The following is a 17677-nucleotide window of genomic DNA, read 5'->3' on the forward strand; positions in this document are numbered from 1 at the left end:
GCGGTGGGAGCAGCGACGGTGGGCGGCGGGAGCGGCTACGGCGGCGGCGGGCTCGCAGCGGGGTCGCGGCGGCGGCTTGGCAACCTCGGCTCGGCGGCCGACAACGACGACGGCCGCGGCGGGGGCGACGGATCTGATGCCGCCGCCGACGGATCCGGCACCGGTGACGACAATGGGTGGCGGGGGCGATGGATCCGCCGCCGGTGACGACGCTGGGCGACGGGGGCGACGGATGCGCCGCCGACGACGACGCCGAGCGGTGGGGGTGACGGATCCGGTGCCGCCACCGACGGATCCGACGCCGGCGATGGCAGGGGGTGGCGGGAGCGATGGATCCGCCGCCGGCGACGGCGTGCGGCATGGATGCGGCGCTCCGGTGGCGGGCTAGGGTTTGGTTTGGGGTTTTTTCGATTTCATTTTTTTTTGTTTGCTCAATTTATTTTCGCATGCGGCTGGTATAAGCAACCGCATGCGGTTGCGCCGGCCGCATGCAAAAAGGGTGATTTTTACCGCATGGAAAGATGGTTCTCAGCCGTATGGAAAAACCTTATCTGTAGTAGTGATTATTCCATAATATTTATCATCTATGATATAATAATTCATGTATTCCACATGCAGTAAAGCATGGCTCATCATCTTGTACTGTTGTACACCTATGGTTGGTCCAGGGCATGTAAGATTGAGGTGAGCCAAAGTTAATGTATAGGCGGGACAGCTACTAATTAATCTCGTGTGTATCAATTGTTTAGTCACTGTTTGTTTGTTTTGACCAACCATTAATAAATATTTCAACAGAGTGCTCCCTGCAAATTATGGGGAACTTATACCACTCCATTCCAAAACTTAAGGAAAAGATTACATTTTATTTTTTACAAAACTTAAGGAAGCAGCAAAAATGACATATTGACAAGTCATATAGTATGAAATGTAATACTTGGAGGAATAAACTAGTAGTACCACCAATGTATATAGCAAAAGTAGTCTATATAGATGGGACACACATATATCAACTATAACTAATGTTATTTTCACAATGTATATGGATAGCAACTAGTATTAGGAGGAGAGAGGAAATAGAGATAAATAACATATTTTATTCTATATGGGCAACCCATATGCTTATGGGTGGCTTTTGCTATTTTCTTACTATGGACTAGTTCCACAATATGGTTAGGTGGCTAAATGGAATATTTTATTGCTTATGGACTAGTTTTAGACTACATTAAGGATGCCCTAAGAGTTGATAGCTGGGGGAATAAACAATTATCAGAATTAGTCTTCGTACCACAAAATCTTACTCCCTTTATATAAACTAGCATGGTGGCCCGTGCAGATTGCGCGGCTAGTATCATTATATTTTCTCTCATATAATAACATATATGTTTTTTATTATATTATTCAAATTAAAATGACAACATAATTTTAAATTTTGCAATAACTTTACAAAACTACTAATGTGTAATATTCATATTGTATTTTATTATTTCGAATTTTCTGTAAATTATATTTCTATATAGACTCTATGCTCTTCTTCCAATATTATTTATTTTTATTTCTGAATTTTTATTATTTCTAATTGTATTTCTATGTGGACTCTAAACTCATCTTTTAATATCTTTTAATTTTTAATTTCGAATTTCAGTTACTTCTAAATTGTATTCCTATATTGACTTTAAACCCTTCTTCCCATGTTTTTCTTAATTTTGAATTTTAGTTATTTGTAAATTGTTTTTTTATACGGACTCTAAACTCTACTTTTAATTTTATTATATTTATTTCAAATTTTATTTAGTTTTAAATTCCTATATGGACTCTATACTCTACTTCTAATATTTCTTATTTTTTAATTCCAAATTTCTATTTTTTTCTTGATTATATTTCTATATGGACTCTATACTCTACTTCTAATATTTCTTATTTTTTAATTCCGAATTTCTATTATTTTCCTTAATTGTATTTCTATATGGACTCTATACTCTACTTCTAATATTCCTTATTTTTAATTCCGAATGTATATTATTTCCTAATTTTATTTTTATATGGTCTCTATACTCTACTTATAATATTCCTTATTTTTAATTTCGAATTTCAGTTATTTCCTAATTGTATTTCTATATGGACTATATACTCTACTTCTAATATTCCTTATTTTTAATTCCGAATTTCAGATATTTCCTAATTGTATTTCTATATGAACTCTAGTCTCCTCTTCTAATATTCCTTATTTTTTAATTCTGAATTTTAACTATTTCTAAATTGTATTTCTATATGAACTCTAGTCTTCTCTTCTAATATTATTTATTTTTTAATTCTGAATTTCAGCTATTTCTAAATTGTATTTCTATATGGACACTGCCTTTTCTTTTTCTCCGATTAATGTGAGAATTTCTAGGCTATAAGAACGAACGTGGAGGCTATTCCTACATGGACTCTATACTCTACTTCTAATATTTCTTATTTTTTAATTCCGAATTTCTTTTTTTCTTAGTTGTATTACTCTATACTCTACTTCTAATATTCTTTATTTTTTAATTCCGAATTTTTTTCCTTAATTGTATTTCTATATGGACTCTATACTCTACTTCTAATATTTCTTATTTTTAATTCCGATTTTTTATTATTTCCTAATTGTATTTTTATATGGTCTCTATACTCTACTTCTAATATTCCTTATTTTTAATTCCGAATTTTAGTTATTTCCTAATTGTATTTCTATATGGACTATATACTCTACTTCTAATATTCGTTATTTTTAATTCCGAATTTCAGTTATTTACTAATTGTATTTCTATATGGACTTTAGTCTCCTCTTCTAATATTTCTTATTTTTTAATTCCAAATTTTAACTATTTCTAAATTGTATTTCTATATGAACTCTAGTCTCCTCTTCTTATATTCTTTATTTTTTAATTCTGAATTTCAGCTATTTCTAAATTGTATTTCTATATGGACTCTGTCTTTTCTTTTTCTTCGATTAATGTGAGAATTTTTATGCCATGAGAGCGAACGTGGAGGCTCCTTTTTTTATTCGTATAATAATATAATAGATAGATATAAGCCACACCTATTTTTTACATGCATGCATATTTGAACTATGCATATATTTAAATCGCCTACCATCGATCAAGCTCCAAATCATATTTCATGCATGCATCGAGACGATCCAACCGAGAAGATGATTAAATTCTTTATTGATCTTTACATAATAGTAGTGGTTGTGTCTTATATTTTTTGGGTTGGAGGGAGTATATGGTAGGATAAATTGGAAAGGTATAATCTTCTATGTTATATTGTGGGATAGAAGGAGTACTGACCAGAGGAGAGAAATTAAATTAAATTAAATGAGTAGACACAACAACACACCTGCTGAAAGAGATCAGAGGCTGCCGTAGCTTGGAGACATGTAATGCTGCACACTAGACCGTTTGCCCCTGCGCAGTGCACGGCGACGCTTTCTTGAGTCGTAATCACAACGATGCAACTTTTACTTGTTGCAGTTATCAAGTTAGCATCTGTAATTGAGTCCCAGTCTTCCTTAGAGTGCACCTCATCAATAATGACAAGGCACCTGTCCCTATGCAGGATCTCCCGGCATTGTTGGATGGGATCTTCGCGTCGTTGGATCAGTGATAATCCTGAATCCAAACCAGATACTAGCAAGCACCGGCAAAAGCCCCTGAGATTGTATGGCTGGGGCATATTGACTGTCGTCTGACGATCAAACTGCGTGTCGTAGTAGCAGCGGTAGTAGACATTGCTAACCAAAGCTGTCCTCCCAGTACCAGGAATTCCCCAAACGGAGACCACGTGAGGTGTGTTGGTGTGAGATCGATCCTTTATCAGGTTGAAAAGTTTATCGACTTCCGAATCGCGCCCAATAATAAGTCGATTCTTGCCCGACCAATCGACATGTTTCGGTGTTGGGACACCACCTTCCTTTTCAGCTTCAGCAGGTACAGAACACTGTAAATGAAAGGAAATATGGATCAGAAAACCAACAAACAAGGTCAGCATCGAGACCCACGTGCACAATTAACATCAAAGTCAAAAGTGTCAAGTATTTTAAAACGGATCAAAGGTAGCGGTAGGAATCGTTTGGACACCTATTTCACAGGAGAACCCATATAACTCAACTTGCAACTCGAGAATCTTGAGGGTAGCTCCTAGCTAGCTAGGTAAGACTTTATCTTTGGCTTTTAAGCTCAGTCTTTCATAGACAGACAATTGTCTGGCCGAGCATAATATAGTTAATGCTATTTTTTTTTCTTCTCATTAAATCTCATCACCTCAATTATTTTTAGCCCTTAGATGATTGATCCATGGTTCAAATTATCTCACTTCTTTTCTTCTCTAATAAAGTCATATCACCTTAGTTTTACCTTTCAATGATTAATCTATATTATGTCCCTTCTTTTCCTTCTCTCATTGAGCCAAATCATTGTAGTTTTACCTTTGAATGATTAATCTATATATGATTTCAATTGTTATAAACCATACCATCTTAATTGTTCATAACTTTTTCTTCAATAGTTGGTCAAAGATGAAAATTGTATAAAGTATTATATAATCATATCGTCTAGCTACCTTACATATTATTTCTACTATTATCGTACGAAACTTTTGCAGCAACGCGCGGGTTTTCATTTGGTTTCATAAAACTATCCTACAATAGATTAACTTTTGAGGCTGGACATATGTAGGTGGAATTCAATAGTATAATGTTGTGATTGATCGAGAAGAGTACGCATGTGGAGAAATTATATTTTGATACAAATTTTGTATCCTGTAAATTGCTATATTTAGGACAGAGGAAATATCATATAATTTTAAGAGATGGTCCTCCCACCACAGTGGCTAAAAGAGGAAAATAATTAGACTTGATAGTTGTCACTCCCCAGACTAGCCTCCGACAGCAGACCGACCTAAGACGTTCCAAATTAACCTATACCAGAAAAATAGAACTGATACCATAGGAAGATAGCATATCATAGCGAATATGGATTATATTAATATGAATAATCTTAGACATGTTGGAACTGTGGGCATACCCCGAGTTCAATGACACATTGCAAAAGAAACGAGAGCGAGGACTAGCCCAAAACAACTAGCGTGACTTGGGACTAAGCCAAAACCCTAAAACTAGTCGAAGCCCGCCTGCTCCTAGAAGAACTCCTTGTCGGCTAGATAGATCTCCTCCTCTTAAGAAGGGGAAGGGATTTTTATTCATATAGAGCAAGGGTGAGTACTAGCGTACTCAACAAGCCTTGAGAACTTAAGTATTTATTGCAAGCTTCAGAGAAAGGCTGGTTGTTTTTCAAGTCATTTTTACTTTAAGGGTGTGTTTGGTTGGGTTTCTCAACCTGCTTTTGCTTTTGCAAAAGTGAAAAGCCAACCAAAGGGTCCAAAAGCTATAAGTGCTTTTGCTCCAAAGATGCTTTTAGTGTAGCACAAATCCAAAAGCACCCCTACCCCTGCTTTCACTGGCTTTTGAGGGAAAAAATTACTCACCTCTACCATTATGAAAAAAAACTGTTCGCTAATCTATTACCCATCTCCTCTCGCGTGAGGAATCGCAGGAGTGGGGTGGAGCGCAGCGCGGGGGCCGAAGGGATGCTCGATCTAGGGTTTCGCCGCCAGCTCCCCCGGCCGACCGCCGCCCGTCTGGCCCCGCTTGCCGCCGCCTGCTGGTCCCCGCTCGACACCGCCCCACCCGATGGCGCTGCCGCTCGTCCCCGCCCAGCACCGCCCCACTCGACGCCACCACCGCCCGACGCCGACCCCTGCTCGGCCCCAGCCAACGCCGCCGCCGCCCGACGCCGACCCCTGCTCGTCCCGGCCAACGACGATCCCTGCTCGTCCCCAGCCGACATGCCCGACACCGACCCTGCCCGTCCCCGCCCGACGCCAGCAGAGAAACGGTAGTAGAGCATGTGAGGCTTCTATAAGCAGACAACTCCAATGATATTTCCAATTGAATGTTCAGCAATATATCGAGATGACAGTCCATAGAAGTAATAATCCATTGTGTTGATTCTATGTGAAAATATAAATAATACCATCTTGATTCATGTGCTGTGAGTAGAATGTTATAGCAAATTCATTTTTGGCCTATAAATTATTGATTGAACAAAAAATTATTCGGTTCAAGAATGGGTGACAAGGCAGAATGGGGTGATGGTTTTGTAAGGCATTGTTTGATGTCTGCAAATAAGAGATAGAAGCTGGGAATAGACCCATGGGAATTTTCACCACTACAGGTTGGAAAAATATTGTTTCCAAGTTTGCAAAAAAAATCGGGTGACAAGCGAACTAAAAAGCAATTGAAGAACAAATTAGATGTGCTGAAAAAGGAATATTCAATGTTTATGGAGTTCAAGAATTGTGCCACTAGTCTTGGATGGGATGAGGCGAAACAAACTATTGTCTGTTCGGCGGAATGGTGGGACGAACACCTTGCTGTAAGGATTATTCTTTCACTGTAAATATTTTTTTCTATTCTTTGTTGTAGTGTGCCTTATTAATGTTATTTATTTAATTTCAGAGATGCAACAATCGTGAGAAAGGAATCAAATGCAATCATGTGAAGTTTCGAAAACAAGGACCAAAATTCCTAGATGATCTGCGTATCATTTTTGGCAAGTCACATGTTAATGGGGCTTCAGCATCATGTCCTAGAGATGTATCCTCCGATGAGGCAAGTGATGAGGATATGGCTGAGGTACCCAAACCTGCAGAGAAGGCTGAGAAGACAGTGAACCCGGGAAAAATAAACGCAAGGGGTCATCCACTGTTGTTAGAGACAAGGATGAGAAGATCCCATTTGCTCGTATGTACAAGAACACTTGTTTGAAGATAGAAACGGCAACAGAGAAGATCTCTACAAGTATTGAAGCATCATTAGCTTCTCCATGCAATGTAGTCCCTATCATTAAAGAGGCTATGAATATGGTGAAAGATTGTGGGGTAGAAGAAAAAACTGCTCTAATGCACACATCCACAACTTTGATTATGAAGCCTGAATTTAGAGAGGTCTTTAGCTATCTAGAAACAAATAAAGGAAGACTCGATTTGATCGAGAGGGAGCATGAAAAGGAGATGACGAAGCATTAGTGATTCCTTTGCGTTGAAATTTTATTTCTATCGATTGTTGCCTTGTTTATGTCCTATGTGAGAACCATTTGCTTCCCTATGTGATGTTATTTATTTCCATGTTGTCAACCAATATTTGCTTGGACATGTAAAACAATTATTTTCATGTTGTGAACCAATATTTGCTTCCCTATGTGATGTTATGTTCTGTACTCGTTGTTGTGTACTGTTATGTTGTTGTCCTTATAATGTTTTGTTGTTGTCCATATGTTGTTGCCTTTAATTATTACTATATCTTCTGTAGATGGATGGAAAATTGGTAGATGTAGTCAAAGAAGGACAAAAGGGATTACTGATGCTAACTGAACTTGCCCAACATGCTGCTGTTATGGGAGAAATGGGCAATTTGTACACTGAGCGGTATTTGCAAAAAGGTGCATACAGACTAACGCCAAAAACTGGAATTCAATGGGTGATGAGGTTGATGGATCGTACAAGGTATTTTTATAAGATGTTTCGGATGAGCCCTGAGATTTTTCATGCACTTCCATGACTTGCTAGTCTCTACCTACGGATTGAGCTCGAGCAACAATGTTTCATCCATTGAGTCATTGGCGATGTTTCTGTGGATCGTCGGAGGGCCACAATCATTTTCACAAGCTGAAAGTTGTTTCACACGGTCACTTTGGACGGTTCACACCAAGTTTCATGAAGTGTTGAAGTGTTTGCGCAAGTTAGCTAAAGACAATATTACTCCTAGAGATCCTAATTTTTCTATGGAGCATGAAAGGTTGAGAGAGGATCGATTTTGGCCATACTTCAAAGATGCGATTGGAGCAATAGATGGTTCACATATTCTAGTGGTAGTGCCAGTGGATGAAACGATTAGCCACACATGCCGTCATGGATATACATCGCAGAATGTGCTAGCTATTTGTGTCTTTGACATGAGGTTTACCTTTGCGGTTGCTGGTTGGCCAGGTTTTGCACATGACTCGCGCATCCTCAGTCATGCATTGGCAAACTTTCCTTCATTTCCCATGCCTCCTACAGGTATAAATGGTTCCTTCATTAATTTTAATATTTGTACACTAGTATTATTATTTGCATTACTAACTTAGTTTTATAGGAAAATATTATCTCGTCGACTTGGGTTATCCAAACCGAATAGGGTATCTTGCACCTTTCAAAGGAGCCACATACCATATACCAGAATTTCGGCATCATTCGGGATCTCCTCAAGGAAAGTACGAGGTGTTCAATTTCTTGCATTCCTCCCTTCAAAATGTCATTAAAAGGTCTTTTGGAGTCTTGAAGCAAAAGTGGCGTATTTTGAAGGGCATCCCAAGTTTCCCACCTACTACTCAGAAGCATATCATCATGGCTTGTCTTGCTTTGCATAACTTCGTCCATGATAGCAATTTACGTTATAAGGAGTTTGAGAGATGTGATGCTGATGAGGACTACTTACTACAAGATACAAGTGACACGCCAGACGATGAGAGTGAAGATGCAAAGAATGATGATACCATGAATACTATTCGTGCTAGGATAGCTGATGCTTTGATTAGTTCAAGAGGAGGATAGTTATTTTGAGATATGGCATCATTGTATGAACCATTTATCTTTTGCTCTGTTTGTGTCGATCATATCACTTTGATGGATTAAAAACTAATATATTTTGATGAAAAACTTTGATGGATGAAAAACTTATAAATTTTTACTTTACAAATTGGCCTTTTAAATATAAAATATTGAACAGATTAGGTTTGTACGAGTAATTTGCATATAAACAGTCCCACAGGCCTTTAGGGGCATTACAGGTATTTCTTTCACAACCTAGAGTTTTAGAGCTACTTTAACTAAATGGGCTTCTGCTTTTCCCACAGTTGATTTTCTATAGCTGCTTTTCCACAGCCCACAGCTCGCAGCAGCTTTTCCAAAAACCATAGCTCAACCAAACACACCCTAAAGCTTTTGAATCTACTAAATGAGTGCTTCTTAACTATCGGAGTGAGAGTATGTCTTACTCATTTGGAGCAGTGAGATGTACCATTGATTGTTTTGCAGAGATGGCCCCAAACCAAACATATAAGTGGACTTCCCGAGTCCAGCTGCTCCTGACAACCTCAAATCATTTCAAAATGGTTCCCAAACCGCAACAATAATTTCACAAAGCAATAGTCAAACAAAACTACGCTAAGGAATAATCTCACATCTGCCCATGACCGTGGGCACGGCTGTTTGAACAGTTTGTTAACCTCTGTAGAGGGGTACACTTTACCCACATGATGCTACCAACCCACGTCATCCAGCTAGTGTAGAACAACCTTGTCTAGTGATTTTGAAGCTTTCGTGATAGGGCATTTCTAAAGATGACTCAAGGCCACCTTTTGCCAACTGGAGGGGTCCCATGGACCAACAACAGGATGCGGACATGAGGGAGTTGGGCTGGGGGGGAGAGAGAGAGAGAAAGAGAGAGAGAGAGAGAGACGGCCCTGACGAAAGTAGAAAATGCAACCCAGTGATAGAGGGAGGGGAAATAGACTTTCCAGAAAGTGTGCTCTGTGAGGTAGTTGGATTGGAATTTGAATTTGATTTGGAAATTGAAGTGGAAATTGAGTTGATCACTGCATATTGGATGGAGATCTTGGCACACGCAATGAGACCACAATCAAAGTCAAAGTTTTCACAATTAGGGTTTTTATGGTATTAAGTTTTGCTGCTAACGCCGCGACATATGGGTGTTACATCAGTTTGGTAAAAACATCTCACTCTTGATTTTTGTGGACCAACACATGTATAGGTGGTCATCACAAGAATGTGTTAATGGAAGTTCCTAGAAGGTCATCGGTTCTAAAGAATTAGGTCCTCTTTGGGTATTATTGAAAGAGACTGTGTCACTTTAAGATGTGCTTCCCTCGATCCTTTTTTGATATGGTTGTGTGTTGGCGGCTGTTACATGCCAATTTTATGTCACCAATACCTGCATAAACAAAAGAAATAAAAGATCCAACATAGTAATAGGGTTTAATTCTAACATATTCCACGAGTGTTGGTGTATATTTGAATGCAGGTAATAAACCGCCGAAGTTGGGATGAAAATCAGACTTAAGTGAAGATAAGAATCCTATCCATACAACGAGTGGGCCAGGAACTACACAGAAATATCATCAAATGGGCCAAATACTCGGAGAATTGGATAAGGCAGAGCAGGGAGGAGCAACAGGCCAAGTCCTGGCCCTGTTGGGCCAGGCCAGGGTTCGGCCGAACCACTCTCGTGGCCGTTTGATCCAGGTTTCGGCATGGACGGTCCAAATCACCTCCTGATGGCGGTTTAAGGGCAGAAAGGACAATTCGTATCAGAATAATCGTCATACCTGTCCTATAAATAGACTTCACCTTCTTCACTCTCAACACGCACTTTGAAGCTTGAGCTGAATTATAAGAAGCTCTATTGTACTATTTTATATACTAGAATTAGGGAGAGAGTAGAGTAGAAGAAGTCGGAGGAATTCCGGGGTTGTCGGTAATACTTCTCTCGTTTCTTTTACTCTGGTAAGTACTCTGCTTTAATCTAATATCATTCCAAGTATTTAAGATTTATTCTGTGAGAGTTACCTCTTAGTTAGTTGCTAATCAATGTACGGGATCACTGATCACTATAACCCATCAATGTATAGTGGTTGCTTTAATGTTTAGCTAACATTAAAGTAGTTATTAAACTGCGTAGACGTGGTGTCTGGGTAGTTAATTTTCGGTGTTTGCTTTGTATCCCACTGTAGGTTTGAGGTGGGTGTAGAAGTGGTGATAGCCCTCAAAACACTGAAGTCCTTCCTGTCCAGGTACGTTGTAGAGCCATATCTGCGAGCAGCGGGCTAGCCAGCACCCGAAGTACCTTGTTAGGATTAAATTGAGCTTTCTGTAGACATTGTCTCTCACTAGTAAATCCTATGTACCCTTTGCCTACTTTAGCTTCGTGTCCTTGGACGAACCTTGGAATACTCCCGGGTGAAGGCTACATCGATATTTTCCATGCGCTTGTAGATTCTATCTGTGACATTAAGAAATAGCAACATCTCATAGTTCAAATTGTGCCTAAGATAATTTCACTTGGTCTTTGTACTTACATAAAAGGTGGACGCACAAACGGATCATGTCCATTCTCAAGGCCTGTGTATGGAATTGTGCTCCTCTGGAGGGATCGATGATAGAGGTATACATTATCAAAGAAGTTATTGGGTGTTGCATAGACTACTTGGAAGATATAAAAATAATTGGTTTACCAATATCTCGACGTGAGGAAAGATTGTCTGAAAAGGGGACAAAAGGAAAAAATAAATTCATCATGAGGATTAGAAAGCACATTACAAGAAACACATTACAACGTCATGTAAAAGCTTACAATAGTTGAACCGTACATCAATCAACACATGATCTAGATAAGATCTCCAAATCTTGGATGCTTGGATCATTAAAGTGCACAAGCATGCCTTCACTGAATGGTCCAAGGACCAAAACCCAATAGATGAAGAAACCACACAGAAGATAACTATGAAAATGTTGACATGTGGGCCATAGAGTAGTCACCTCATGCCAAGTAACATGTTTTACATCAATTCAAAGGACAAGAAGAGCCAAAACAGTGGTGTGGCAATCAACACAATGGGACAAAAGAGCACATGCCATAGATTCATAGAAGAAACCAAGGAACTTGACTGTGGACTGAACATGCAGATCCCTAGTGTTGATGGGTCAAATACTCAAATGGCGTGTTTGTAGATAACTATGGTGACAATTGTTGACCTCTGTAATGTAGGCTAGAAAGATAACCTATGGGTACTTGCTAATCATGGTGCACATGTTTTTTTAATGTAACTGATCCTAAGAATGAAAAGGAAGACGACATAGGTAGCTCTCTCCAAAAATCAAATGATCTTAGAAGTTGATAAAATATAAAAAAACTAGAATACCTTCACTTTATCAAATCTCAATGAAATTATCTTCTACTTTATCTAGTTCCAAGGCAATTACTCCTTCTATCCCAGTTTGAACATAACATAAGGTTTTGCCTTCCCAAAATAATCTTCCTCTAACAAGTGCATATTTGTTTATTTGTGCCAAGAGTAAATGAGCATCGTTGAATGCATTGCCAACCAAGATTAATTTTTATTGGTCTAACTACATGCAATATTTAAAATTTGATGCAATCCACGGAACACGAAATGACATAGCACCTTAATTAATGAGAATTAATTATAGAATGATGAATTTTTTATTGTCCTTGGTCTCTGTTGGTATTTCTTAACGATATTACTAGAAATACAATTCCCAGCAATGGCGCAGAAATACTCCTGGTATATTATAGTTACAGAGATTATCCGCAAATGCACGGATATACCATTGTAGCATTTCACCTAAGAGTATTCCAAGGGTATCTTATTTGTTTAATCCCGTGGGAAAATTATAGTAGAGAGAACCGTACTAATAATTTGTATATTACTTGTAATAACCATAGTCTAAGCAAGGGTTAATATAAGCATAGGGTAGAATGACACACAAGCATAAGACTACTCATTCTCATATTAAACTATCTAAGCTAAGTGGAAAGAAAACAGAAAAGAATATATTCCTATATTTCTAGTATACATATTATACATACATCCTAGCTATAAGACTAACTAGCTAATACCCTCTTTCCGATGCCCTCCTAGTACTTCGAGAAGCCACCCCTGACTGCCGAGTTCCTTATGACAGCCCATTATGACTATACAACTAGGGCTAAATACGGAGGAGTACCCTCCCCAGGAAATTAACTTAGGATTATATACACGCGCGGAGGAATACCCGTACTGAGCTGTCACCATCAATCCCAAATAATGATACCCAATAATCTAGACACCATGCCTAAACTACCAGATACTACTCTAATATCATCGTCATGATATAGAGTAATTGCATAAGCAAACACTATACCCGTACCTACGCATCTCCTAGATAAGCTAACAGTATAATCAATATAACTTGGATTAAAGTAAAGTTGGCATTCATATACTTGGAAAGTATTACAATACCAAAGTTGTATAAATAAGGATATTCTAAATAAAATACAAGTCTTACAAAAGAAGAAAGGAGAGCTACTAGAGCCATACCCAAACTCTTCCGAAGACTTTCGGACTCTGATTTCTATTCTATTCCTACTCCACTAGCTTGAGAATACTAAACTAAGCTTGAGAGAGTATGAGAGAACTTTGCTTGAGGTGTGTGTTGAAATGAAGAGAGTGAGCTCCTTAAATAGGCAGGTAATGACAGTTATGGCGGTTGGAAAGATCGGTAATACCCTCCAACCGCCATAGGGAGGCAATCCACACCGTCCAGAAGAAGCCCTGCATCCAACGGCGCTAGGGAGGGTTCGGCCGAACCCATGGGTTGGGCCTCCCTGGCTCAGTTTCGACAGGTGGCCTCCTCTTTTGCTCTTCTCCGCAGACTTGTGAATTTTGGCCCAATTCGATGTGTCATTTCTGAGTTCTTGGCCCATTCATGCATAAGTCTGATTCTCGACATTGTCCGATTGATTTATCGTCTGGTTTGATGTCGATTCTCCTCCATTTTATGCTTATTCTCTGCAAGATGTTAGTAACCCTAATACTAGTGGAATATTATTATTCTAACACAAATATGCATTGCAAGCATAAGTAGTTCTCCTTTATTTTGGTAGTATTAACGGTTGAAACTGATCGCTAACGACCATCAACAGTCTCTGTGCTCTTTACTTAGGTGATGATCAAAATGGGATGGAGGGAGTATCACTTAGGGTGTGGTTGGTTCGTAGTCAAGGTTGGATATGATATGGTCATCTATATTTTCGAGGATATGGTGGTGCAGTTTTTTGTTTGGTTGGGTGGATGAGAATGGATTGAACGAAAACAATAACATATTAATTAATAATAAAAGTTAATTATCATTAATATATCCATAATTTATACTAATTAACAACAAAATAGAGTAACTGTATCTAATCAACACTAATTTTGACCAGTTAATTACTAATTAACAACATAATACGTTAATTATTGCTAATCAATTACTAATGATCAGGATTAGCAAATGTGGATATCCTCATCTGGCCAATTTAGCTGGATACACTCATCCAGCATCTTCATGGAATATTCCCTCTCTAGGACGCCTTATCCATTCTTGCCCACCAACTAACACTACTGGGGAAAGCCTCTTTACTCCCGGTTTGCAACCCCCTTTAGTCTCAGGTTGCAAATTGAGACACTCAATACAAGGCTAAACATGCCTATCTTTAGTCCCGGTTAAAATAACCGGGAGTAAAGATAGATCTTTAGTCCCGGTTGGTTAGTTTTTTTCTTCGTTTTCCATTATTTCTTTCTACTTGCATTAATTGTCACCCTCAAATCCCCACAAATCATGCACAACAAGTCATCCACAATTGCCCATCCAAAAAATCATCCACAATCCACAAGTCATTCACAAAATCATCCCAAATCCAAAATAATCAACAAAAAAGTTTACAAATCATTCCAAAAATCTAAACAAAAATCACAAAACCAACCGGCCATTGCCACTCGGCCACTGCTGCCTGATGCTGGCGCAGCCTCCCGGCAAGTGCCTCCTGGCCACCACCGCCTGGCCGGATCTGGCGCCCGACTGCCGCCTCCTGGTCACCATCGCCATCGTTGAAGGAGCGGGGAGGGGGAGGAGAGGGGAAGGAGGGAGGGGAGGAGAGGAGAGAAATTGAGAGGGGAGGAGGAGAGGAGGGGATAAGGACGAGGTGGCGGGGAGGACGAGAGGCACAGCGCACGCAGCTCAGAAGTTTTCACGGTTTTTAGAGTTTGGGCCCTGGTTGGTACAAATAACCGGGACTAAAGATGAATCTTTAGTCCCGTCCTGGTTGGTAACACCAACCGGGAGTAAAGATAGTGGGGGTCCGACATATTTTTGAACCGCTCAAACCGGGAATAATGTGATTTTTGTGTGACCCAGCAAAGATCTTTTCTCCAGTAGTATAAACACACTTAAAAACTAGATCGCCATCTCCCATCCAATGATATCCTTCTAACCAAACACACCCTTGCTTTCACAAATTCCAATACGATGATTGTTAAAAAAAAGTAAATTTATTTTAGGAAAAAAGATGAGACAAAAATGAACTTATTTTGGGATGAGGTGAGTATGAAGTAAAATTGTCTGGAAAAGCAATTGAAGATGTTTGATGTTACCTCTTTGAAAAAGATGCAGATAGACTGATGAATTGAGATCCTCTGGAGCTCCAATACTCGGTGAGGCTTCCCCGTGCACAGGCTTGCGATTTCATGATGGCGCGTTGACACAAGGACACGACTTCCATTCTTGCCTCCCCGCAGGTAGGGCCAGATGGCATCCCACTGCACCATGGTCGATAGGTCTTCCAGGATGATGAGGTACCGGTGTGTGTCGACATGCCGCAAGAACTCCTTGACTAGTTCTCCCGTCGACGTTTCCGACGACGACAGGGCATCTCTTTGTTTTTTATATTTTAGAGAAAACCACGAAAGTGCATCTGTAGCAGCAGGTAGCTGTTGTTGGCAAGAGTTTGCATAAAACTGAACCACCAAGCTCCTGACCAACTCATGGGGATTGATGGGATGCGCCACCTTGACCCAGGCACGGCATCTGAAGTTGTCGTGTATTCTTGAATCATCATACATGTTCCTGACGATGGACATCGTCCCAAGATCATCTCCGGTTCCCCACAACGAGATCACTCGAAGATCGTTGCTTTTCTCGGTGATCAACTTGATGAGGTCAACTACACCCTTGCGCCTTGCCGCGGTGTCCCTCGCCTCAGCGAGGATGTCAAATCCTGGTGCGCCACCGCCAGTGGCGGAGCCGGACGACACCAACTGTTGCTGATGCTGCGTGAGGTCATTGGTGAACCTGTAGCGTGTGTTCCTCTGGCTCACGTCCTCGACGCGGGCCTTGAGCTTTTTCATCTCGGTGACCGCTTCATCCACTGGCAGCGATACTCCTCCCTTGCCGCAGCTCCAGGACTGCAGCAACCGGAGCCACCATGACCGCTTATTTGTGTCCAGATGCAGGATGAACTCGATACAGTCCTCAAGATCATAGGACAGGTTTCGGACCTGCCTCACCCAGGTCCTCGCCATACTGCTCTTCACCACCTCCCCATCGGCAGAGTTGAGGAACGACTGCATCATCTCGAACTCATCTCTGATGAACACCACATCACGGTGCATAGTCTGCCACTGCTCCTCCTCCTCCTTGATGACTGACTTCAACTTGTTCACCAACTCCTCAAGCGCCGTCCTGGAGATACCAATGGCGAGCTCTGCCATCTCTCTATCTCTATCTGCTGTGTCTCTAGATCTATGCTATGTGTTTGGCTCCGAGGCACAAGCTAGCAGCAAGTGGTACAGCTAATTTTTAAACTTGTGTATCCACTAAGCATATGGAGCTGGACATTATAATGGGGTCCTCTTACACGGCGACAGGGGGGTGGGGGGTGGCTCGTTAATTTTAACGAGTTACTAGAAGCATAAGTACTCATCTCAGGACCTAACACGTTAACGCATTTATGTCACCTTTATAATTACAAACTCAATAAGGACATTCCCAACCCAAGACACTAGACATAGTTTCTATAAACTCCACATCATCAAAAAAACTAGTACTAGATACTACTCTTCCAATGCAAACACTACTATTTCATACTTAAATTTAATGCTACTTATCTCACATAATGTCTTGGATGATGTGTAGAAACCATGTCTCATGCAAGACATGGTTTTCTTCTCTTTTCTTATTTATTCACTTGCCACATCATTTTTCATCCTAGGTGGCAGCTTATTTAATGCTATAGACACCATCCTAGTCATTGGGTTGGGAATGCCCTAATGTACTATTATCATATACTAACATAACAATAAACGCTAACAAATAAACATCTTACTAAATACAGATGTAATTAAAGACTAACCATTATTTAACATCATAACATGCACTGAGTATGTAAAAAGGTATGATTATCTCTTGTCCTATCTAGCTAAACAAGCAGCTCATGAGCTGGGTCATTAAGCTCACCAGCTAAAACACTAGCTTAATTAGCTTGACTCATTCTTACTATGAGCTCAAGTCGATCTGAGATGGGCTCACTAAGAGCTTTTTTTCCCCCCACCATCCCATTCCAATCCCTTGCATGTATTTGAAACTTTCATCCATAAACAGAACACACTTTCAACTCTGAGGCTTTCTATTGAAAACTTAGATCAATTTAGAACGCAAAAAGGATTCCAAAATAAAGTCAGAGATAAAACTTTCATCTGAACAAATTCAAACTTTCAACTCGAATAATAGAACCTTTCTCCAAAATTTGAACATCCAAAACTTGTATATAAAAAACCAAGAAACTTTTGTCAGAACCTTTAACTTTTCATCAACCTTTAAAATAAGTTCAGTGAATAAATTCCAGGAGTTTTAACTATTACTCCCTCTATACTCGTAAAGGAAGTCGTTTAGGACAGCGACACGGTTTCCAAAACACAACTTTGATTTCTTATTTCTA

The 17677-nt window shown here is 39.9% G+C and overlaps 1 protein-coding gene and 1 pseudogene across 1 annotated transcript; one reads left to right on the forward strand and one right to left on the reverse strand.

The window, feature by feature from the left end:
• Positions 1-3173: 3173 nt before the first annotated feature.
• LOC107281203 (disease resistance protein PIK6-NP-like) lies at positions 3174-16565 on the reverse strand. The gene is made up of 2 exons (XM_026025961.2): positions 15336-16565; positions 3174-3963 (listed from the first exon to the last, which is right to left on the reverse strand). The coding sequence occupies exons 1-2, from the start codon at positions 16449-16451 to the stop codon at positions 3328-3330; spliced, it is 1752 nt and encodes a 583-aa protein (XP_025881746.2). The 5' UTR covers positions 16452-16565; the 3' UTR covers positions 3174-3327.
• LOC112939237 (L10-interacting MYB domain-containing protein-like) lies at positions 5428-7303 on the forward strand (annotated as a pseudogene).
• Positions 16566-17677: the final 1112 nt, after the last annotated feature.

This window comes from Oryza sativa, chromosome 6, assembly GCF_034140825.1.
Source record: "Oryza sativa Japonica Group chromosome 6, ASM3414082v1".
Taxonomy (NCBI): Eukaryota; Viridiplantae; Streptophyta; class Magnoliopsida; order Poales; family Poaceae; genus Oryza; species Oryza sativa.

What these genes read in the sequence shown, in the direction of transcription:
- LOC107281203 (XM_026025961.2), bottom strand. Translation starts at nt 16,451, where the DNA reads ATGGCAGAGCTCGCCATTGGTATCTCCAGGACGGCGCTTGAGGAGTTG. An exon ending in TCTGCATCTTTTTCAAAGAG is followed by an intron (nt 3,964 to 15,335) that starts GTAACATCAAAC and finishes TTTCATTTACAG; the next exon opens with TGTTCTGTACCTGCTGAAGC.